Here is a 22065-nt window from a genome sequence, read left to right as displayed (position 1 = left end):
ATTTTTATACTTTTTGCAACAAAAGGAAATTGTAATATTTGTACAGTGTCCAAATGAATAAAGACCATGCCTAAGGCTGTCTTTGATCTGGTTCTTTCAGGGATCCTCCCTGGGACTGTGCTGGATTGGTGGTGGGAACGGGCGGGTCAACTTTCTGGAAAAGGTGTGGCGGTGCTGACAGCCCGCCCTCCCCACCCCCACCTGCCGCACCTGGGGGCGGGGCGGGGCCCGCCTCTGCGGGGGCGGGGCAGGCACCCTCCTACCCTCCTACCCCCGGGACTCTAACCCGGAACTAGCCTCGGCTCTGGCTCCCTTGGGAAGGCCGCGGCGCCTTGTCGGGAGTGGGAGCCTGGGCTGTCAGTGTGGGCCACGGGAGCCAAGTGTCGGGCAGAGGAACACCTTCGTCCTCAGGGGCCTCAGACCAGGTGTGCCCTCGGCGGGAAGTTGCACATCTGGAAAGTACAGAGGCCCCCCCCTCGGGTAGACGATGGCGCCCCCGCGGAATGTAGTGAAGATCGCCGTCCAGATGCGCGACGCCATCCCGCAGCTCATCCAGCTGGACCAGGTCACCCGGACTGTCTGGCCTCCGTCCACCCCACCACCTACCTCCGGGTCGCCCCTTTCCCCTCGAATAGCCCACCCCCCCTCCCCCAGGCTCCTCCCCAGCTCCCACTCCCATCCGGTGAGTGACTGTTCCACTTGTAGGCGAAACCCCTGGCCGCTGTGCTGAAGGAGGTGTGCGACGCGTGAGTGCGGGTCTGCCGGGGCACGCCGGGTGGCTGGTGGGAGGGCAGGAGGGAGAGGGCGCCCCCTACCCGCCTCGCTGAGCCTCTGCTGCCCACAGGTGGAGCTTGCCTCACTCTGAGCGCTATGCCCTACAGTTTGCTGATGGGCACAGGAGATACATCACTGAGAACGTGAGTCCCCTCCCCGCCCCACATTCCATTCTGTGACCCCTTTAACCCACCTGGCTCTGACTCAGAGTCATCGTCCCACTCTCTGGAACCTGATCTTTCTTTTACTGACTCCCAAATCCTCCCTTATTGACAACCCCAATTAACCAATCCTCAGAGCCCTTCTTGACTTCTCTCCATTTTCTGCCATCTTTTCCAGAACCGCACGGAGATCAAGAATGGCAGCATCCTGTGCCTCAGTACTGCCCCAGTAATGCCCCTCCTGACCCTGCCCTCATTCTGTGCCCCTCTGCTGTGCCTCTTCTCTGCCTGCCACTGGCACCTGGGCCCTAGGTCTGGAGGCCCCAGCCCTAGCCCAGTAGTGCCCCACCTAGTGGACACCCAAGTCCCCACATCCCCAGTTCCCACTCCTTACCTCCTCACCTCTGTTCTTGCTCCCACCCCTGGCAGGACCTTGAGGCTGAGCGGTTGTTGCGTGGGCTGCAGAGCGAGAGTTGTGAAGGGCGCCGGGAAGCCCTTCGGCACCTCGTCCTGCTGGCCCCAGACATGACCTTCACCCGGGAAGTCATCAGCCGTGATGGGCTTCAGAGACTAGGCTCCATCATTGAGGATGGGGACGAGTGAGCACAGGGCTGTGGTGGGTGGTGGACATGGTGGGGCTGGGCGTCCTGGTCTGGTCCTCTCAGCCCCACCTGTCTCCCCAGCCTAGGAGAGGTGCTGGCCCTCGCACTGAGGGCCTTCTTGGAGCTCATGGAGCATGGCGTGGTGTCCTGGGAGACGCTCAGCATCCCCTTTGTTAGGAAGGTGGGTGGGCTTTTCTAGGGGTAACAGGTGGGGGGAGTGGAGTGGTGTCAGGGTCTGGCCTTCCATGGTGCTGAGGTGGTGACAACCCCTGCTCCTCTAAAGGTGGTGTGCTATGTGAACATGAACCTCATGGATGCATCTGTGCAGCCCCTGGCCCTGGGGTTGCTGGAGAGTGTGACCTTGAGCAGCCCTGCCCTGGGCCAGCTGGTCAAGAGTGAGGTGCCACTGGATAGGCTGCTGGTGCACCTACAGGTGTAAGTGTCTGGAGGTGGGGTACAGATGAGTGGAGCGGGGCTGGACCCTGGATGGCCGGCTGAGCCCTCTTCCTGTCTCAGGATGAACCAGCAGCTGCAAACCAAGGCCATGGCGCTGCTGACAGCTTTGCTGCAGGGGGCCAGCGCTGCTGAACGTAAGGTGGGTGTCCAACCAGTGGCTGGACTGGTGGGGGGAGGAGCTGGTGGGCACTGTGCTCCAGTGGGCCTGCAGGATGGGTGCTCATGGTGGGGCTAAATCACCTGAGTCCCCTTCCCACCCACCTCAGCACATGCTTGACTACCTGTGGCAGAGAAACCTTCGCCAGTTCATCTACAAGGTAGGAAGGACCAGGCCAGGCAGACCCTTCCCCACTCCTCTCCTCGTGAGCCCACACTCATACCCGTGAACTGGCTGTTCTCCAGAACATCATCCACAGTGCAGCGCCACTGGGCGACGAGATGGCTCACCATTTGTACGTACTGCAGGCCCTCACGCTCGGGCTGCTGGAGCCACGCATGCGGACACCACTGGACCCCTACAGCCCGGTAGGTGCCTTTGGGGCACACGAGGCTGGGGACGGCTGGAGCTTGGCCTTGAATCTTCAATCTTAACACCACTCCAACAATGACCCCAGGAGCAGCGGGAGCAGCTGCAGGCCCTGCGTCAGGCTGCCTTTGAACCGGAGGGGGAGTCCCTGGGCACTGGGCTGAGTGCTGACCGTCGCCGTTCCCTCTGTGCCCGCGAGTTCCGCAAACTGGGCTTCTCTGTGAGTGACCCCTGTCCAGCTCCCTGCCCCTGCCTCAACCCAGGGCTGCTGTTGTTCCAGAGGGCTGGGCCCTTCCTCAGCTGCCTCTCCCCCTTCCCCCAGAACAGCAACCCTGCGCAGGACCTGGAGCGCGTGCCCCCTGGCCTGCTGGCCCTGGACAACATGCTCTACTTCTCCAGACACGCGCCCAGCGCCTACAGCCGGGTCAGTGACAGGTTGGGGTGGGATACGGCAGGATGCCACCTAGGCGGGGGGTCTCCACAGCCTCAGTCGTGACTCCCCACCCCGTCCTGTGCTCCCACCACCCCAGTTTGTGTTGGAGAACAGCAGCCGTGAGGACAAGCACGAGTGTCCCTTTGCCCGGAGCAGCATCCAGCTGACTGTGCTGCTGTGTGAACTGCTCCATGTCGGGGAGCCCTGTGAGTGGTACTGGGCACAGCGTGTCCAGGAAACGGGGGACGGAAGGGCAGAGAGGGCCAGGGGCTGCACACACTTTCTCCCTGAGCCCCTCCTGCCCCCCCGCTCCAGGCTCCGAAACTGCCCAGGACTTTTCGCCCATGTTCTTTGGCCAAGACCAGAGCTTCCATGAGCTCTTCTGTGTGAGCATCCAGCTGCTGAATAAGACCTGGAAGGAGATGCGGGCCACTCAGGAAGACTTTGATAAGGTGCATAGGGTGGGAACAGGGAAACCTGGGCCAGGGCAGGGGGTTGTGCTGGGTCGGGGCCCAGAACTCAGGCCCTGAGCTAAGCTTGGGGTGGCCCCAGGTCATGCAAGTGGTGCGGGAGCAGCTGGCCCGCACGCTGGCCCTGAAGCCCAGCTCCCTGGAGCTCTTCCGAACCAAGGTGAACGCGCTCACCTACGGGGAGGTCCTGCGCCTGCGGCAGACAGAGCGGCTGCATCAGGAAGGCACACTGGCCCCTCCCATTCTGTGAGTTGTTGGGGATGGGTCCCAGTCCTGGCCCCCACCTTCCCTGCTGCCCCCTGGGCCTCGCTCAGGCCCAGGTCGTCCTGTTCAGCGAGCCCCCCCCCCCCCAGGGAGCTGCGGGAGAAGCTGAAGCCAGAGCTCACGGGCCTGATCCGCCAGCAGCGTTTGCTCCGCCTCTGCGAGGGGACACTCTTCCGCAAGATCAGCAGCCGACGGCGCCAGGGTCACTGCGTGGGCAGTGGGGCTGGAGAGCGGCTGGGCTGGGGTCAGGGCGTGTCCCTCTCATCACTCCTTCCCTCTTCCCCCTTCTGCCCGCAGACAAGCTGTGGTTCTGCTGCCTGTCCCCCAACCACAAGGTGCTGCAGTATGGGGACGTGGAGGAGGGCGTTGGCCCCCCCGCCCCCGAGAGCCTGCCTGAGCAGCGTAAGGAGGGCAGGGTGGGGGTCAGACACCTGCTCTTCCCAGACCGCCGCCCCACCCCGGGACCGCCTGGGGTCCCAGTGGTCAGCCCTACCGTCTTCCTGCAGTCCCTGTGGCCGACGTCAGGGCACTGCTGACAGGCAAGGACTGCCCCCACGTCCGGGAGAAGGGCTCGGGAAAGCAGAACAAGGTGAGTGCAGTGGGGACCAGGGGCTCCTTCCTGCCTGCCCCTGCCCCTGCCCCCTGCTTAGTGCTTCTGGCTCCCTTGCTTCCCCAGGACGTCTGTGAGTTAGCTTTCTCAGTCAGCTATGACCACGGGGAGGAGGAGGCATACCTCAACTTCATTGCCCCATCCAAACGGGAGGTGAGTGTCCGGGCAGGCTGAGCAGAGTCGGGCAGACGGGCCGGGGAGGAGACGGGAAGGCCCTCATGGAGATGGCCCCATCCCCAGTTCCACCTGTGGACAGATGGGCTGAGCGCCCTGCTGGGCAGTCCCATGGGCAGTGAGCAGACACGGCTGGACCTGGAGCAGCTGCTGACCATGGAAACCAAGCTGCGGTTGCTGGAGCTGGAGAATGTGCCCATCCCTGAGCAGCCACCCCCCGTCCCCCCGCCCCCCACCAACTTCAACTTCTGCTACGACTGCAGCATCGCTGAACCTTGACAGTGAGGTTGGCCAAGGGCCACAGCTGCTGCCACTGTGGTGGCCACAAAGGGTGGAGGGCGGGAGAAGCACAGGCACCCTGACCAGCAGAGGCTGCAGCAGAAATAAAGTCTGCTTGGCTCTTAGACATGTGTTGAGCCAGCTCTGAACCCTGCAGGCTAAGCCTGCCTTCAAGCTTAGCTGGCAGATGAGATGAGGGCGTCAGGCCAGGGCCACAGCTTGGGGCCACAAACCTGGGCAGCTACAGTTGAGGGGCTGGTGTTCTGAAGGACAGTGGGGACCGGCTGGCCCTGTTACCCTTCTCCAGCACGAGTCCTCAGCCTCCCTCAGTGCTAGGCCTGCAAAGAAGGATGGCCTGTAGTCTGGGGGCACCAGCTGAGAGAGGTCTGGGGCTGCCAGCCAGCTGAGGGAGAGGTGGTGGGGCAGGAGGCATTTCCCCAAGTGGACGCCTTTCTGGGCGCCATGAACAGGGGTCTAGTCTGGGAGCCACGTTTCCAGAAGGCTCCTGACAGTCTGAGCTCAGTCCTCAACCCTGCTTGGCCCTTCCCCTGCATCATTTGTGGGTCGTGATGGCCCCCTGTTGAGACGCTTGAAGGGAGAGATGTGAAGTTGGGTATGCTTTGTGCTGAAGGGCAAACTCAAGATTCCAAAAGATGTCCCCCAGGCCAGTGGGAGGATGTAGGCTGATTCTGACAAGAGAGAATTTAGTGCAGGAAGCCTGCATTCTGATTAAAACCCAACTGCAGCAGCATGGGTGGGGTGGGGGCCACAGACAGGCCAGCTGGAGGTGAAGCTCGGAGGCTATGGTCATAGACCCCAAGCCTCTGAGGCAAAGAGGAGCACATCCACCCACAGGACCCACGGGCGGGCTGGAAGCTGCCAGACACCACCCTCTGACCTCCTCCATGCCTCTCACTACCTCTCTTTCCCAGTGCCTCCTCAAAATATCTTTTTTAAGTGTTAACCATCACCATGTTACCTAAAAACGGATGATACTTGTTCCCCGTCTCTAGCTATGCTTCTGACTTGGGTATTCAGGGCCCCACATACCCACTCCTGCATTTAGACTTCCCACCACACTTAGAATAGTCCCTAGTTGAGTTCAAGGTGCAAATGGGGAGCCCAAGTGCAGTTAAGTCTCCTAATACCATCAATTCTTCCTTCTCAGTGTCTCCAGTCCCTTGTTACGGGCCACCATCATCTTGGCAAGAACCTCCTGACTTCCTGCCTCCTGTCTTGCCCTTCCAATCTTCTCAATACCAACTACCACACTGCTTTCTCAAACAGGAAGCCGATCTGATTACACACTCACACACATACTGTCTCCCCTGTATTCTTCAGTGTCTCCCTATTGACCATGGATAATGGTCACGGTACCATGATTGAACAGAGTTGAGATGGGTTGCAGACACGTTGTGGTTTAGCCCTTTCAACAGAGTGCCTGTGGCTTAGAGTCACAAGCATGTGGATCAAGGATGCTCGGTCCAAGCTGGCATCCTCCCTGCCCGCCATGGGACTGGGACTACCCCTACACCCAGCACCAGCTCTGGCCTGCCCACGTGCACCTCCCTGGTCCCTTCTGCCTAATTGTCTCCTTCCCTCCCTCCTATTTTTTCACTGACTTGAGTCTTTCCTTGACCTCCCAGGCTAAGCTTATAGCTTCTGTCTCTGTTTAGGAGGTTGGACTAGACCTCTAAGGACGCTTCCTACCCAGAGATGCTATCCTCTTTAGTGTCTTTTGTGTGTGTGTGTGCTGAAAACAGCCTCATTGACTCAGGCAGCCTTAATCACTGTGCTCCTGGGATCTGGCTGGGATGAGGGTACACAGACGTGCCTTTGCTACAGGACATGTCCTGGGGCTTGTGCTGCGGAGAGGCCTTTGGAGTCTCCCACCATGTGGGGAAGAAGCTAGGACCTGCTGGGGGCACCTGTAGGACTTTGGGCCAGGTGTGAGGAAGAACCTGGCATTTCCTACACATTGTCCCTGGGCTGGGCTGCTTCATCTGAGGTGGGGAGGGAAGGGGCCCTTTGGTCTGAGAACTTCGGACAAGGACGTGAGATCTGGAATTTTTAATCTTGTTGGGTATACAACAAAGACTGTGGCTTGGCTGGTAAAGCTCAGTGCTGGTAGGGGGCTGGGAGAACTGTGGGGAACAGTACAGGCCTTAGTGTGAGAAGGGGCAGGGCCAGAGGCACAGGGTCTGTTCCTCCAGCACCAGACCCAGCCCACCTGTGGGCCTGGCCTCTGGACCCAGGCCTGGACAGGATGCAGGAGCTGGCATTTCCAGGGGCCTGTGGCAGCGACATGTAGCTGGAAAAGGTTCCTGCTGGGCTGTGGGGCAGAGTGGGGCAGGAAGCCCCTTGGGCTGCCCTGATATAGTCCCACCCTTAGTCCTAGAAAAGGGGTTTTTAGCTTGGGGAAGGGGCTCTGGGGCATGTAGCAGAGGGAGGTGGGAGGCACTGAGTCAAACTCTAGGTCAAGAGGCCAGGCTGGAGCCTCTGGAGGTGACAGAGGCTGAGGCACAGGGCTGGTTACCGACCTGGCCTCAGTGTTAGGGTCAGGTCAGCCACTCCCACGAAGCGGGACTGGATGCAGGTCACCTCAGGCAGTTGGGCATGGAAGTGCCTGACGGAAGCCATGCTGATGCCAGGACACACGGCCACATCTACCACCCGGAGCTGACTGCACACCTGCCCAGTGGAGCCCAGCGTTCCGCAGGGAGGCCACTGGGCGAGCGCCTGACCCGGCACGGGGCCCCAGCCCAGCCCCTACACTGTGCAGCACTGGACACACTCCCTGCTCTAAGAGCTGACTGCACCTGGACAGGTTGAGGTGCTGCAGCCTTGGCCGGGAGCCGGCTGCCTGGGCCCAGCCCTCGTCGCTGAGGCGGCTGCAGTGACTCAGCGCCAAGCGCTCCACGCTGGGGCAGCCTCTGGCCGCAGCCAGCAAGCCCTTGTCTGTGAGTGCTGGCAACAGGCTCAGTGACAGCCGCCTCAGCTGTGGGACCTGGAGCACCTGCGAGAATGGCGGGGGGCGGGTGGTGTGGCGCTGGAGCCCTTCCAGCTTCCCCCATCCCCAGCCAGAGGAATAGCTACAGGCAGCAGAAGCCAATGAGAAAGGACTTTTTCCAGGCAAAAAGTGGGTTGGCCCCGACCGCTGGCTTCAGCCCCAGGGCCCTCAGCCTATCCACATCCCCAGCCCCACACCTTGGTCAAACTGGCATCAGTCAGCTTGCTGCAGGCTGTGAGGTCCAAGTCCCGTAGGGCCTGCAGCGTGAGCGGGGCGGGCCCTGTGGCCGGGGAGAAGGGTCCTTTTGCGGCTGGAGGCCCAATGCCCAGCTCTCGGGGTGGCCGTGAGAGGAAGCCCCTGCTTCCCAGATTCCTCCCGAGTTTGGCCCTCAGCTGTTCCCAGAAACAGGCGCAGGAGGGGCAGGAGGGCAGCTGAGCCCAGGGACCGCCCCGCCCGCCATGACCTCAAGGGTCCCGCCCCTGCGGCCCCTGCAGTCTCCTCACTTGGTTGCCCCAAGCCCAGAAGCCCCCGGTCACGGAGCTCCTTGCACCAGGCCAGGCGCGGGACTGACAGGTGGGTGAGGTAGGTGCAGATGGCCTGCACGGTCTGGTTGGTGAAGGGCCACACAGGAGGATAAGTCTAGCACCTTGAGGCTTGGACCCAGCGCTGGCATCAGGGAGGGCACTGAGGCGTCCTAGGAGGGAAGTGGAAGAGGGAGAGGGCAATGGAGTGGTGGCTTGTGCCTGTGTCACCGGGCTTGGGGGGGGGTCACTAGGAAGGTTCTGCCCAAGGTTCCAGCCCCACAGGCAACAGGAAGCCGCCACAGGGTCCACGGAAGGAAGCAACAGTATTCCTGTGCTGGTGAGTGTCAGAGTGGACCTGGTGGGCTGCAGTGGTGGGACACCAGGAGAAAAGCAAATGCCTAGATTGGCTGGGGCAGGAAGGATGCAGGTGAAAGTTTCTAAGGTGATCACCCTGCCTGTGCTCCCAGCACCAATGGTGGACATCTGATTCTCGCTGAGCCAATCAAATATGCTCCCTCTAGGACTGTGAGGTCACAGAGCGGGTAGGGCTGCCACCTACCAGGAGCAGGAACTAAGGGCAGAACAGAGGAAGCTGCTTTGTAGAGGGATGCAGAGACTCGGGAAGGTGGGGCCCCAGAGAGAGCAGCTGAGAGACGCACAGCGGCGAAGCCGCGAGGATGGAGTAGGGCGGGGGAAGAGAGGCACTTGGGAGAAAAGGCTGAGATGCTTTTCAGGTGGGGAATGCTCTGGGCACAGTGCTAGATTGAAGTAATAATCTGCTAAAGAGGAAGAGACTGACGCTGCGGGAAGACAGGGACGCCACCCAGAGGGACAGGGCTGAGCCCTATTGAAGGAACTGGCTTCAGTCAAGAAATGACCCTTCTCCCACGTCACATTACCTCCCTCGGGCCCTGCCTGAACCATGACCGCTGTGTGACCTCGGTACCCCTTCCCGCAGGGCTCGGTTCTGTCACCGCTTTCATCGGCCTTCCTGGCCCCCAGAGCACCCACCCTCACTCCCCTCCCCAGACTGCAGTGGTCACCAATCACTTGGCTCGTGAGGTATGTGCCACCTTGTGGGCTGGGCCCCCTGGTCTCCTGGATCTCCCTCTACCTGGACCCACGGTGGGGCTGCGGGGAGGAGTGCTGGCAGCAGCCCTGTCTGTCTAGGATCCTTTCCTCTTCCCGACTGTGTCACCAGTTCAGCTCTAACTACTCCTTGGACACAAACACTGGGCGCCTCCCTGGCGCCACGCTCCCAGTTCCCCCAATCCCTGGCCCTGGTGAGGAAGGAAGGAAGGAAGGAAGGGGATGGGACGCTCACCTTGAGTGAGGAGCAGTAGGCCAGGCTGAGGGAGGCCAGTGGGTGGAGCTCCGCACACCAAGCCCAGGGCCTGGGCCAATTCCCGCCCTCTCACCAGGCAGCACTCGGCCATGTCGAGGCTCTGCAGCTCCCGCAGGCCCCCTAGGGCTGAGCATCTCACATCCGTCAGCTGCTGCAGCGTCCTCAAGCTCAGGTGCCACAGGCGCCACAGGCCCTGGCTCACAGCCAAGAGTGCCCCGTCCGCCAGTTCTGAGCAGCCGCTGAGGTCCAGGGAGGTAAGGCCTGGTTGCTGGTGGCAAAGGGCGGCCACAGCCTCTGTGGAGAGGCCCCGGCAGCTGTGCAGGCTCAGCTCCTGCAGCTGGCCCAGGGCCTGCAGGGCCTCGGGTGGCAAGCCAGTGCCACTCAGGCCCAGGGCGTGCAGCCTACCAGCCTGCTCCTTCACGAATTGCAGCAGGTTGCGGAAGGAGAGTTGGGAAGGGGAGGGATCCTGGGGGCCGATGCAGCCCCGGGCTGGGCCTGGCTCGAAGGTGAGGTGGCAGTAGGCCGAGGAGCGGCGCTCCAGGCTCTGGGGACACAATTGCTGAGCCGGCTGAAGCTGAGCTCGGCCAGGTCCCGCAGGCCAGCCAGACTGAGCTCGTGGAGGCCGCTCAGTGCCTGCTGGACCCGCTGTGCTGTCTTGGGCTGGGCTAGCAGCATGCCCGATGTGACGAGGCTGTTTCAGCCACTGAGGTCAAGGAAACGCAGGGCCGGGCAGCCCAGGATCAGGGCCACGAAGGAGACCTCTGGGGGGCTGCCCCCACCAAGGCACAAGCTCTGCAGGTGCAGGCCCAGGTGGGAGGCAACAGACTGCAGCACCTGGTGTGAAGCCGGCGAGCCATCCTGGTTGGTCAGGCTGATGCAGCAGATGCCCCTGAGACCCCCCAGGCTCTTGATGGTTGGAAAGGAGGCAGAGGACACGGGGATGTTGTACCTCACGTGGGCCTATGGGGCAGCAGCGGGCCTGGGGTTAGCCCTCTGGTCTCAAGAGTGTGCTGGCCATCGGGTCTGGGGGCAATTCGCTGGCCAGAATTTGAGGGCAGGTCAGGGAAGGGGTTTTCTACAATGGGGACCCACTGTGGTGTGTGGTGTCATGTGTGCTTGAGGGGGTGCTGATGGGAAGTGGAAGCTGGGAGGATGGGTCACACTGGGGGTCCAAGGGGATGACTATGAGGAGAGGACAGGAAGGTTAGTGACGGACGGGACTGAATGCCTATGGAGGGCCTGGGCCAGAGTGGGGACTTTGCATGCTGAGTACAGGAGGGCTGGGGGGTGACCCGGAGGAGAGCCAGAGAAGCCCCCAGGGAGCAGGAGGACAAAGTATGCTGGACCCCAACTTTTGGGACTTTGAGAACGTGGCCCTGAGACCCATGGACTCGGCTCCAAATCCAGGGCCTCAGCTTGGCCTTAGCTAAGCAGTCAGCCTCCCACACTTTCGCGAGAGTACATACATAGCCCTCGGAACAGCTGAGGGCGGGAAGAAGCTACGCAGGTGTTGCTCAGCACAATCCCCCGTGGCCCAGATGCCAGAGATCTGGGGCAGAAAGTGAGGCCGAGGTCCCCTGGTGGCCACACACATTCAGTGTCTCAGCCACATGAATGTTTGCAAAAATGGGTTTTGTGTGTGAGTGAAAACGTGCACATGCACTGAGTGTGTTGTGTGCATGCGTGGGGGTGTGGGCACGCTCACAAGTGTAGGCCCTTCAAGCTCGAGAGTTCAAGACGTGCTTGTGAGCCCTGGGGCTCATCTTTAGAGGGTCTGTCTTATCTGTCCAGGTAAGGAGGGAGAAGCGTCCCGTTTCTGTGGGCAGGAGTTCATAGGATGAATTTCAGAGGCAGGGAGGAAGCTGAGTTGGCCCTACCGTAGAGGAACAGGGGAGCGAGCGCGGGGAGCACACAGTCGGAGTTGGGTGGGGCCGGGAGGCAAGCTCAGGGCTAAGTTGTTGTGGGAAAAAGCTTGTTTGTTTAGGAGTTTGGGGAGCCCCCAGTGAGGGAGATGTTTTCGTAGAACCTTCCCTGATCTTGTGCCAGAAGGAGCCAAAGGACAGTAGCTACAGGAATGTGTGGAACTGGTCTGTGGGGGGAGGGAGAAGACGACTTGGCTTCTAAAATCCTAGCCCCATTTCTCTACCCCTGACCAATGCCCAGGTTGCAGGCAAGTGGTACTCAAAGGCTCTTGTTTTCACAAGCAAGCTCCCCAAAAAACCTGTCCTGTGAGTAACGGCAAGAACAAGCTGACATCCCTGCTTGTTCCCCACAGAACATCATCAAAAGGGAACCAGAAAGGTAGAAATGACGCCTAATACGCACTCACTGCAAGATACTTATCAACAGGATTCTCCCAGGAAGACGCACGGAACTCATTCCCAGGTGTGGAGAATCAGCTTGGCTTCTGCCCCAGAGAGAAGCAGCTGACTATGGCTGTCCTCACGGGAAGGAGGAGCGTACGGTAAGAGGGAGACCAGCGCCCGGCGAATTTCACGGGAATAAGGGTGTCAAACCAGGTTCCCATTTCAGACCCTGTGGTCAGTATGGATGAGAGGAGCTCCCCTGACAGATTCCCCCCATGGACACTGGGAGACAGTGGGGTAGTGGGGACTCCCGAGGACCTGGGTCCCTCTCTCAGATTTAAGGAGAGCTGGGGAAGATCTCAGTGTGTGAGGTTCGGGAGGGTACCGAAAAGATCAGGGAGAAAAGGTTCTAGAAAGGAAAGGTAAAGCGTGCCTCCAGCCCTTTCAAAGCCCTGCAGTGACGACAGATGAGCCAGTCTGATGATGAGTAGAATGAACTCTGGCTGGGGGAGTGCAGAGCGGTGCTGGTTGCCAGGCAGCACCTGCCCCCAATAGTCATATGCCACCCCCGCAGGCCCCAGCTCCAGCAGCCTCCAGTCTTCCTTCTTTCCCTGTCTTCCTGAGCCCTGGCTGCCAGGAAAGTTCTTCCCTCTCCTAACTGCCTCCCTGTGAACAAGGTAGATGAACAGCCCAGCGTCCAAGTACAGGGCTGGCAGGTGGCAGCAAAAGCTACCCAATAGGGCTTCCCTGGTGGCGCAGTGGTTGGGAGTCTGCCTGCCGATGCAGGGGACGTGGGTTCGTGCCCCGGTCCGGGAAGATCCCACATGCCACGGAGCGGCTGGGCCCGTGAGCCACGGCCGCTGAGCCTGCGCGTCTGGAGCCTGTGCTCCGCAACGGGAGAGGCCAAAACAGTGAGAGGCCCGCGTACGGCCAAAAAAAAAAAAAGCTACCCCAATAAAGGTGCAGGGCCTGGCCTAAAGGACTTCCAGCTATGGGGCCGGGGTGAGATGTGAGACTGCCTCCTTGCTCCCCACTGTTTTTCTTGGTGGAGAGGAGGAAGCCTCTAAGCCATCACCAAGGTGGTCTACCTGGGACTCAAATACAGGAGCCCAGGAGCAACCTGTTAGGGATGTTTATCATCTGTGGGGGCTGAGCAGCAGGCTTCTGGGTTCTGGTCCTTGGCCCCAGTGTAGGAAAGTCCCCCTTCCCAGGCCCTAGGAAGATGCTTCTAAAGGCCTAAGGGAGGACTACACAGGTACCTGCTCCAGCTTCAGCCGCCCCATCACAGAGGGGCCGACTAGCCCCCTGGGCTCCTCCCTTCCCAGTGCTGGCATCTTAAGAGTAAATGCGAAATCATTTGGAAAATGCCCTAAACTTGCTAAAAGCAATACATGTCCCTTGACTGTGAGAGGCCAGGACTCTGTCATAACTACTGAAGTCCTGAGCTGAGATGGCAGGCCTGTGTGCAGACTTGAAAAGCCATCTGACGGAGACATGGCCCTCCTGTCTGCTGGCACAGGAATCCAAAGTTAACACACCTGTTTTCCAGAAGGCCTTTGAGAAAATATATGCCCTGGCGCCCAGGGGCTTTGGTCTCCAGAGAGGAGTCAGACCTTGGGGGTCATTTCCAGAGGTGTTATAGACGCCTTGGGCAGGAGAAGGCCTCAGGGGGTGGGAGCTGTCCTGAGTTCTTCAATGACCAGCCCAGTGGCAGGCAAAATAGCACCCCCGCCCCGGTACAGACACAGTCTGGGTGTATTGTCGGGGTGCTGCCTTTGTCTACCTTCTTATTTGAGAAAAAATGGAATTCAGTGCGGGCAGGTCAGGGAGAATAAGAAGTCACCAAGTCTAGTATCCTAGCCTGGCCTGGAGCCATATAGGCCCCAGCTTGGCTCAGCCAGAATCTTCTGTAGCACCTACTAGCTGGGGCTCCACCTCCTTATCAAGCTGCTGAGCCCTGGGAGATGGTTCCTGCCAACAGGGTTCCGCAGATTGGTCTCTGGGACATGGTGCCAGCAGGGCCCTAGATGCTCAGGTATCTGTGGCCTGGCTTCCCAGCACTCCCAGCCCTGGGGGTGGAGTGGGGGACTGAGTTTTGCAGAGGCGCCAAACGGGTCTTTGTCAATGTTCTATCTGCAGTTCAGAGTTAGCTGGAGCAGCCCCAGTGCTAAAATGGTAGACTCTACGATCCCGAACTCTGACCCTGGTCTCCTCCTTTTCCTCCCTCCCTTACTCCTATACCAGTCTCACCTTTATCCCCGGGGCCTGACTGCCCACTTGGCTTCTTCTATGCTCTCCTTCTTTGCTGGACTCCAAGAGGCCTCCCCCGGATTACCTCTCCTCAGGGTCCTTGTGGCCCTGCCCGTCATGCTGCTGTCTGTGCCCATTCTCCTTGTCCCCTGCCTGGCCAGGGATGATGAGACCGCTGCCTCCTCTGGGTGTGTGCTGGGGATACGGAATTCTGCCCGAGGAAGCCGTGGCCTCCCCTTATGCCTGCACTGTCAGCACTGGCCTGCCGACTCCCACCTCCTCACTGCCTCCCCCTCTCTTCTCACTCCCCTCAGACTTCTCTCCAAGCCCGCTATCTTCTCCAGCCCCTGACGCTACTGTAGCCCCCTCCCCTCACTCCAGCCTTCTCAGAGATGACCTGACCATTTCAAAAAGAAACCAAAGCCCCTTAGGTGGGAAGGCCCTCCCTTTTCCCTGTTCACATCCACCAGCCCACCCCTGGCAGGACTCATCCTAACCTCCTTCCCTCTCCTGCTCTTTGGTTCAGGGTGACCCCCTTCTCCCGGCCTACTGAGCCTGTCCCCACCCTCTCCTCTGAGAACCCTGCCTTTCCACTGCTCATTCCCCAGAGCCCACAAACACCCCGGAGTCTTAGCAAAAGCTTCCCTTGATCCTGCACCCCCTCTTCTCACCTTTCACCCCCTCCCCTCCACTGTCAAGCTTCTTGGAAGCACATGGGCGCCCACACCCACTGTGGCCACCTCTTTACCATGGCTTTGCCCACTTAGCCCTCCACCACTGTCCCCACAGAATCACTCATTCCCAGCAACAGCTCCTCTCTGGCAAGGTCACCAGCATCTGGGGGCTGCCCTGAAGACTTCCCACAAGTGTCCTCTCTGCCATGCCATGCTGCCTGCTATGGATGGCCAGTCTCCCCTGATGCTCTCTCCTACTGGGGGTTCTGAGACTCTGCCCTCTTGGCTCTCCTGCCTTCTAGCCTGCTTTCCATTCAGGGTCACCAAAGAAGAGAAAGACCCAGTCCATAGACCAGTGGGTTCTCCATGGGTTGTTCCATTCTGACACACACACACACGCACACGCACGCACGCACGCTGTTTCCCTCCACGTGCACCCAGCAGACTTCCTCTCATTCCAACTACTTTGTTTTCCACACCTTCTTCCTGAGCACCAGATACTGGGAGCCATGATCTGATGGACCTCTCTCCGGATTCAAGGATGCAATATGCCCGAATCTAAGTTTACTGCCTTATTGCTGGTCTCTGGCCCTTCTCCTAAACTCTCAGTGCCCTCTACCAAATCGCCTAAGTCAGAAATCTGGGAGTCATCCTGGACCGCTCCCTCATGTCCACACTGGACAGTCCTCTCCATTCCGTCTCTTTGATACATTGTAACGTGTCCCTCTGCTCCCGCTCACTGCTCTGCCTTAGTTCAGGTGTCCTTACTGTCTGTCAGAAATATAGTAAGCAGTTTCCTCCTGATCAGGGTCCGGGCCTCCAGTCTCCCTGGCTCCAGTCTATCCTTGGTATCATCACCAGGGTGATCCTTACAAAAGGCAATTGATGACGCTCTTCAGGCCCTTTGATGGTTCGCCACTGCACAGCGTGGAGACTGAGCTTCCTGACTGGCACTCAAGCCCTTCTATTGTCTCATGCTCCCCTGCCTGGGTTCAGCTGTTTTCTGTTTATTTTTGGCAGGGGTGTGGGGGGGTCTGACCCCTCACCTACTCCTACTTGTCTATTTAGCAAGCATGTATTCCCCTCTGGAGATTTAGCCCAAGCATCCCCTTCTCCATGAAGTCTTTTGTGAATCTTCTCTCTGCACCCTTGGTGCGCCTCATAAGATTCTGAGGGCAGCACCCTACCCCCTCCTTTTGGCTTGTGCTGTCTCCCTCTCACTATCAACTCTGGGTGCTGTGTCAGCCCCAGCCCTGCACCCCTAGGGCTCAGCAGAGTGCTGGGCACAGACAGGCAGCATCACCACCTGAGTGAGTGAGGCCCCTCCCTGTGTCTCTGGTAACTTCCCATCTTCCTCCTGCCGTGTGAATATTCCCAACCTCTCTGCTGAGGCCCTGGCCTCTGCCTCCCACTTACTCCCCTAAGACAACCTGGCCTCCACGGTCACCACGCAAAGAACCCACCAGCCTTTAAGGAACTGCCTCAACAAACAGCTTCACATTGCCACCCCCACCCCTTCGCTTCCTCAGGAGAGGTGACATCCTCTCCATCCTACCCAAGACCAAGCCTTGTACTATCCTGAAGCCTGTCTGGCTGCCACCTCAGGCCCTCTCTCCTCCCTACACTCACTACTGACTCCTTCAGCACATAAACACATTAGAGATTTCTCCCAGTTAAAATCCTTTGTTTAGCCCACCTCAACTTCTCATTACAATTCTATTTATTTTCTTCTTTTCATGGGGAAATTTCTTGCAAATGAGGTCATCCTCTACATATCCTTTCTTCTCTCATTCATTCAACCTACCTGGCCTTTTTCCCCAGATGCCAAATGTTACTGAAGCCATTGGTGACCACCCTGTATGTCAAACATCATGGACACTATCCGTTCTTTATTTTCTGGACTCTGTGGGATTTGACACTGTTGCTCATCCACTCAACACTTGAAATGCTCTTCACCTTTGACTTGTGTGTCCTCCTCTCGCTGGGATCTCCTCAGCCCCCTCTGTAGGCCCCTCCTCCTCTCCGTGCCTTAGGACTGGTGTCCGCTCGGGGGCATTCTCTGTGGCCTGCTCTTCAGGGCTCCTCGCGCTCTCCCTAGGGGAAGGGACTCAGATCCGTGGCTTAAACGCCCACCTGTTCTTTACTGACACCCACAAGTATATTTATTACCTAGACCCTTCTCTTGAATTCCTCTCTCAGAAACCCAGCTGCCACCTGGATCTCACCATTTAGATGTCTTATACTTCAAATTTTCAACAAGTTCAAATCAAATTCCTCTAGACACTAAGCTCAATGACACTGGAGAGAGAACTCAACAACAGACCCTACTTAAACACACACATTTAATATGTGACAGAGGAGGCTTCCAACTCATTATACATAAATGGTATTTGGGCTATTTGAAAACTAATCAGTTTAGCTCCTTACCTTAGAGCATAAATCAAAATAAACTACACCAATAAAAAATATAATCAATATAAAAATTCAAACCATAAAACACGAGAAACAATTTTGCTGTGAGCCTAAAACTGATCTAAAAAGTAAATTCTAATTAAAAAGAAAGACACAAAATATGAGTATATATTTATCAGATCTCTGAAGAGAGGCAAAGGTTCTGTAAAGCAATGGAAGAAATAAGAAAGAAAAAATGTTCAGAATCAACAACCTAGAAATTTAACCTCATAAACAAACACATATCTACAAATCAAATTAAAAGGCAAATATATTAGGAATGTATTTCAATAAATATGTTAAAGGTTAATCTCTTTAATTATAAAAAGTTCATACAAATGAATAAGAAAAATACTAAGACCCCAATAGTTAAATGGACAAGGAACACAAATACACAAAAGACGGAAATGTAAATGGTCAGCTAATAAGAAAACTGTTCAACCTCAGTGATAATCAAAGAAGTCAAAATTGAAACAGAGCTATCATTGCTTGCCCTTCAAACGAGCACAGATGCCTGCATTCACCTCCTAGTGGGCTGTCTCCCTGCACTCCGACTCGCCCTCTCAGTCCACTCTGCACTGCAGATGTCTAAGACACAAATCACCACATGTCACTCCCCTGCCTAATATTTCTTTAAAGGCCCCACGATGATAACCAAGAGAAAGTCCCAGCAATGCCACCTGGCACCTCTGTCTTGCTGTCTGACCCCTTTCTAGCCTCATCTCCCACCACTTCTCACACACACACCTAAGTTCCAGTCATAGGGAACCTGTGTGGTCGTTTCCAGACCTATTTCACACTTTGGTGCCTTCACCTGTGCTGATATGAGTTCTGGAAGACCAACCTTCATCCTCATCCTATTCCTTCAGGAAGCCTTCCCTGATGCTGCCAGTCTCCTTCGATGTCCTTCTTCATGTCCCCATGGCACCCTTCATTCCAGTGTCACAGCACCGAGCACACGACATCATGATCACTCACATATTTGTCTTTCTCCTTCACTGGACTATGAGCTTCTCAGGGGAGTTTTATTCACCTGTAGAGCCCCAGCACTGTACCCAGAGCCAAGTATGTATGAATAAGTATGCAGGAATGAATGGATGAATGATGCATGAGCAGGGCCATGAACAAGCTGAAGTGAGACAACTGAGAATGGGCCAGGTGAGGGTGGGTACCTTACCTCCCGAAGGGCATTCTGGGCTGCACAGCACCAAGCCCGACTCACGAGGGAGGCCTCTTTCTGATCTGACAGAGGCAGGAAGCTCAGAATATATGTGAGCATCTGAGGGAAAAAGAATGGGCATTGGGGGCTGTTAGTGCTGGTGGAGGCCTTTGGAACCTTCTCCAGCTGATAGCACAGTAGGTCAGAGGGGACTAGAGCACTGGCTTCTAGTTCATCTTGGATCCTAAGCTTCGTGGAGTCTTCACTTCCCCTCTCCAGCCGCCAGGTATCTTTACTGGGAACAAACCTCTCCTGAGCACCACCTGGATGCAGGTTTGCTCTGACTGATAAAAATCAAACTTCCTGCTCAAGTTGTTAAAAAGAACTTGGACACTGGGACCAGATAAACCTAGTTTAGATCCTTATTCTCTCAACTGACCTCTCTGAGCCTTATTTTCCTTATCTATAAAAAGACAATTGTAGTGAGATTTAAATGGGTTGTTGTGACAATTAAATAACATGGTAAAGTGTCTTGCATAGGATCTAGAACACAGCAAGTCAGGTGCTCCTTCTCTGATCTTCAGGAAGTTACACTGGGACCGCACTCTTTTCCCATCTTCTTCACTGCCAACTAGGCTACTCAGCTGACTGTTAAGATTATCAGCAAGAAAATCTTAACAGCCTGGTAGGCTCAGACTGTCACTCCACCTATGCTCTGTGAGGCTGTGGGTGCGTGGGAGTGGAGGCCCTATTAGGGACTGGGGAAGGGAGTTGCCTGTGAGACCAGGAATTATCTGATGTTAACTGTTCTTTTCTTCTGGAATCTTCCCTCCTTGACTTCTGTGACACTGTGTTTTCTTTCTTTTTTTTTTTTTTTTTTTTTGCGGTATGCGGGCCTCTCACTGTTGTGGCCTCTCCCGTTGCGGAGCACAGGCTCTGGATGCGCAGGCCCAGCGGCCATGGCTCACGGGCCCAGCCGCTCCGCGGCATATGGGATCCTCCCAGACCGGGGCACGAACCCGTATCCCCTGCATCGGCAGGCGGACTCTCAACCACTGCGCCACCAGGGAGGCCCGACACTGTGTTTTCTAAGGCTCCACTCACCACTCCAACTGCCCTGTTTCTGGATTCCTCTCTGGCTCCCAGGGTTCAGACCTGGGCCTTTCAATCTGTTACTTTCTGGGATAATAAATTCATTCGCATGGCTTTAACAGTTACCTCTATAGGAATAACCAGCAATTCAATATGGACATATTGTTTTGTTTTATCATTCATGTGCTAGTTTAGTATTGCCAACTCTCCACAGGATTCTTCATCCAAATGTTTTACCATCACCTTCATCTCAACCTCAGTCCAAAGCAGCCTCTCCTCCCAACTTTCCAGCCCCTGAGCTTCAGTGCCAACAGTGCATCTCACCTGATGATCCTGATAATACTCTGTACTCTTCATGCTCTTCTGTCCCTTGCTCTCAGATATAGGTGTAAAGCACAGGCTTTAGGCCAGGCTAACTTAGACTCATTCAAATCCCAGCTCCACAGATTCCTAGCTGTGTGACCTCAGGCAAGGTACTTGACCTCTCTGAGCCTCAGTTTCCACACCTGTAAAATGGGGATATTAAAAATCTAGATCATAGTCTTATGATGGGGATTAAATTATATATACATAATATAATATATATATATTTAATAGATATAATATGCTTCACATCTAGTAGGTTGTCCATAAATGGTTCCTGGATTGCTGTTACTAATATTTCTGCTTTTGAAAACTTACCACCTTCGTAGCCCAGATGTTCATCACCCCAGCCTTCATTCCTTCCACAATCTCCCACCTGATCTCCCTGCTTCCAGGCTCATCCTTGCTAATCATTCCTCGCAATGCAACAAGGTTAATTTTCTTAAAACACAGCTTTCAGTCTCAGTGCACTCCTGATGAAAACCTTCAGGGTTTCCCAGTCCCCTCAAGACAAAATCTCTTCTCCTGGGTCAGCACTGCCAGGCCTCCATGCCTGACCGGACCCCTGATTCCAGAGCTTCCACAATCCAGTCTCCTCACTGTCCTACAAACACAGCATGTCTATTTCCTTATTTCCTTTTGCCTATGTGGACCTTTGCCCCAGCCCACTCTGATCTCTTCTTTCCTTCTCTGATCCCTAGTACACAGAAGGTACTCAGTCAATACTTACTGAATTGCATTAAGTAAGGATGGACAGTCTTTTACCTCTATTTTCACCAAAGGTTTGCTCAAGGAAGGGGTGGGAAGATAAAGCAGATCATTACTGAGAGGAGAATGACTGGGGAGAACAGCCTCTGGGCCAGGGAGGCTAGGCATGGGGAAGAGAACACTGATGGGGACTGGGACTGATCAAGCCCCTATCCCCAAGGGGAGGCAGGAAAACCTGACTGAGCCGAGGTAAGATAGTGGCCATCCTGTCTTCTGGGGCTCAGCAGTCAATCCAAGGAGCAAAGGGAGGGCAACAAACCTGTCCTCCCTGAGAGGAGGAAGCATGATTCTTTGAGCTGAGAAGTGGGGAGGTCTTTCTAGAGGGACCAGAAGAAGCAGTGATAAGGGTGGAGTGGCCACCCAACGAACCCCATCCCAAGGAGCTACTAGAGATATGACTGGTCATCTCTGAGATCTATGGGGATGGAACAGATATCCTCTGGGGCCAAAGGGGGAAAGGATGCCATTGCAGGGGGCTCACTGGGGTTGGAGCAGTCCTGTTTTTGCTAAGAGAAAGGAGCACCATTCCAAGGGCTGATGGGGAAAGGGTGGCCTGTCTCCCTTGGACTGAGGGAGGGGGTTGCCAGCTCTCAGGGGAAAAGGGATGAAGAGGCCATCCCAAGAGACCACTGGGGACAAAACTTATCATCTCTCTCTGGATAACAGTGGCAGAGTGGTCTTGCTCCAGGTTAAGGAGAGGGAGCAAACATCCCATGGGGTGAAGGAAGCAGGGATGGCCATCACTAGGGGCCGAGGGAGCGGGGAGCAGGCCTGTGCCCAGTGAGGGAACTCAGAGACCATGCCCGAAGTTGATGGGAGGGGGCAGTCTGTTTTCCACCGCCAGGGGAAGGGGCAGCCGTTTCTCGGGGAGGAGGGAATAGAGCGACCATTCCAAGGGGCCAATGGGGATAAGATCGGTCACCCTTCGGGGATGATGGGATGGAGCGGACATCTTCCAGAGCTGAGGGGGAGGGGCGGCCATCTCAAGAGATGCAGGGTAGGCAGAGGCCCTGTTCTCGCTGAGGTGACACAGCGGCCATCTCTTGGGGCCGATGGGGAAGGAGAGGATGGTCGCCCAAGGTAAGGGGACGGGGTGGCCCAAAGGCGGGGCCGTTACCCATAGCCAGCAGGTCCTTGGATCTCCCGGGCTGGTTGTTTCCGCCAGACGGGCGGGGCCAAGGCGAGCTGTCTGACAGCCGCTCCCCACAGCCTGGGACCCCGAGGGCGGGGCCTGTCCCGAGCTAGGCCTGAGGGCGGCCTCCTCTCACCTCCAGCGGCATAGATTCAGCCATCGCATCCCTGCCGCCTCCGCCCCCGCGCAAGGCTTTCTGGGAAGTGAAGTCCCACCGACTCGGGCGGGCGGAGCTTGGGAAG

At 56.8% G+C, this 22065-nt stretch overlaps 1 protein-coding gene and 1 pseudogene across 5 annotated transcripts; one reads left to right on the top strand and one right to left on the bottom strand.

Annotated features, from left to right (window-relative positions):
* Window positions 1–73: 73 nt before the first annotated feature.
* On the top strand, window positions 74–9797 carry ELMO3 (engulfment and cell motility 3). Of its 4 annotated transcripts, XR_014013834.1 has the most exons (22): window positions 473–565; window positions 706–746; window positions 845–917; window positions 1114–1164; window positions 1365–1534; window positions 1619–1718; window positions 1821–1972; window positions 2054–2132; window positions 2260–2310; window positions 2396–2518; window positions 2608–2739; window positions 2842–2943; window positions 3050–3158; window positions 3268–3404; window positions 3505–3668; window positions 3776–3888; window positions 3984–4088; window positions 4193–4275; window positions 4363–4449; window positions 4537–4756; window positions 9242–9345; window positions 9705–9797. XR_014013834.1 is itself a non-coding variant. In XM_081217478.1 (20 exons), exons 1-20 carry the CDS (start codon window positions 488–490, stop codon window positions 4559–4561), a joined length of 1959 nt encoding a protein of 652 aa, XP_081073604.1. In that variant the 5' UTR covers window positions 74–487; the 3' UTR covers window positions 4562–4685. The 4 variants fall into 4 exon arrangements, 3 of the variants coding, with proteins under 3 accessions (XP_081073604.1, XP_081073603.1, XP_081073605.1); XM_081217478.1 differs by lacking the exons at window positions 9242–9345; window positions 9705–9797 and having other exon boundaries at window positions 74–565; window positions 4553–4685; XM_081217477.1 differs by lacking the exons at window positions 9242–9345; window positions 9705–9797 and having other exon boundaries at window positions 317–565; window positions 4537–4874.
* Window positions 6769–22015, bottom strand: LOC308606542 (annotated as a pseudogene). Its single transcript, XR_014017931.1, has 6 exons — window positions 21960–22015; window positions 19885–20066; window positions 18487–18588; window positions 9608–10588; window positions 7544–7765; window positions 6769–7458 (listed from the first exon to the last, which is right to left on the bottom strand). The product of XR_014017931.1 is annotated as an uncharacterized misc_RNA (transcript).
* Window positions 22016–22065: the final 50 nt, after the last annotated feature.

This window comes from Mesoplodon bidens, assembly GCF_964165515.1.
Source record: "Mesoplodon bidens genome assembly, chromosome: 18".
NCBI lineage: Eukaryota > Metazoa > Chordata > Mammalia > Artiodactyla > Ziphiidae > Mesoplodon > Mesoplodon bidens.
The sequence above is the reverse complement of the archived record's forward strand: the minus strand, read 5'-3'. Positions and strand labels throughout refer to the sequence as shown.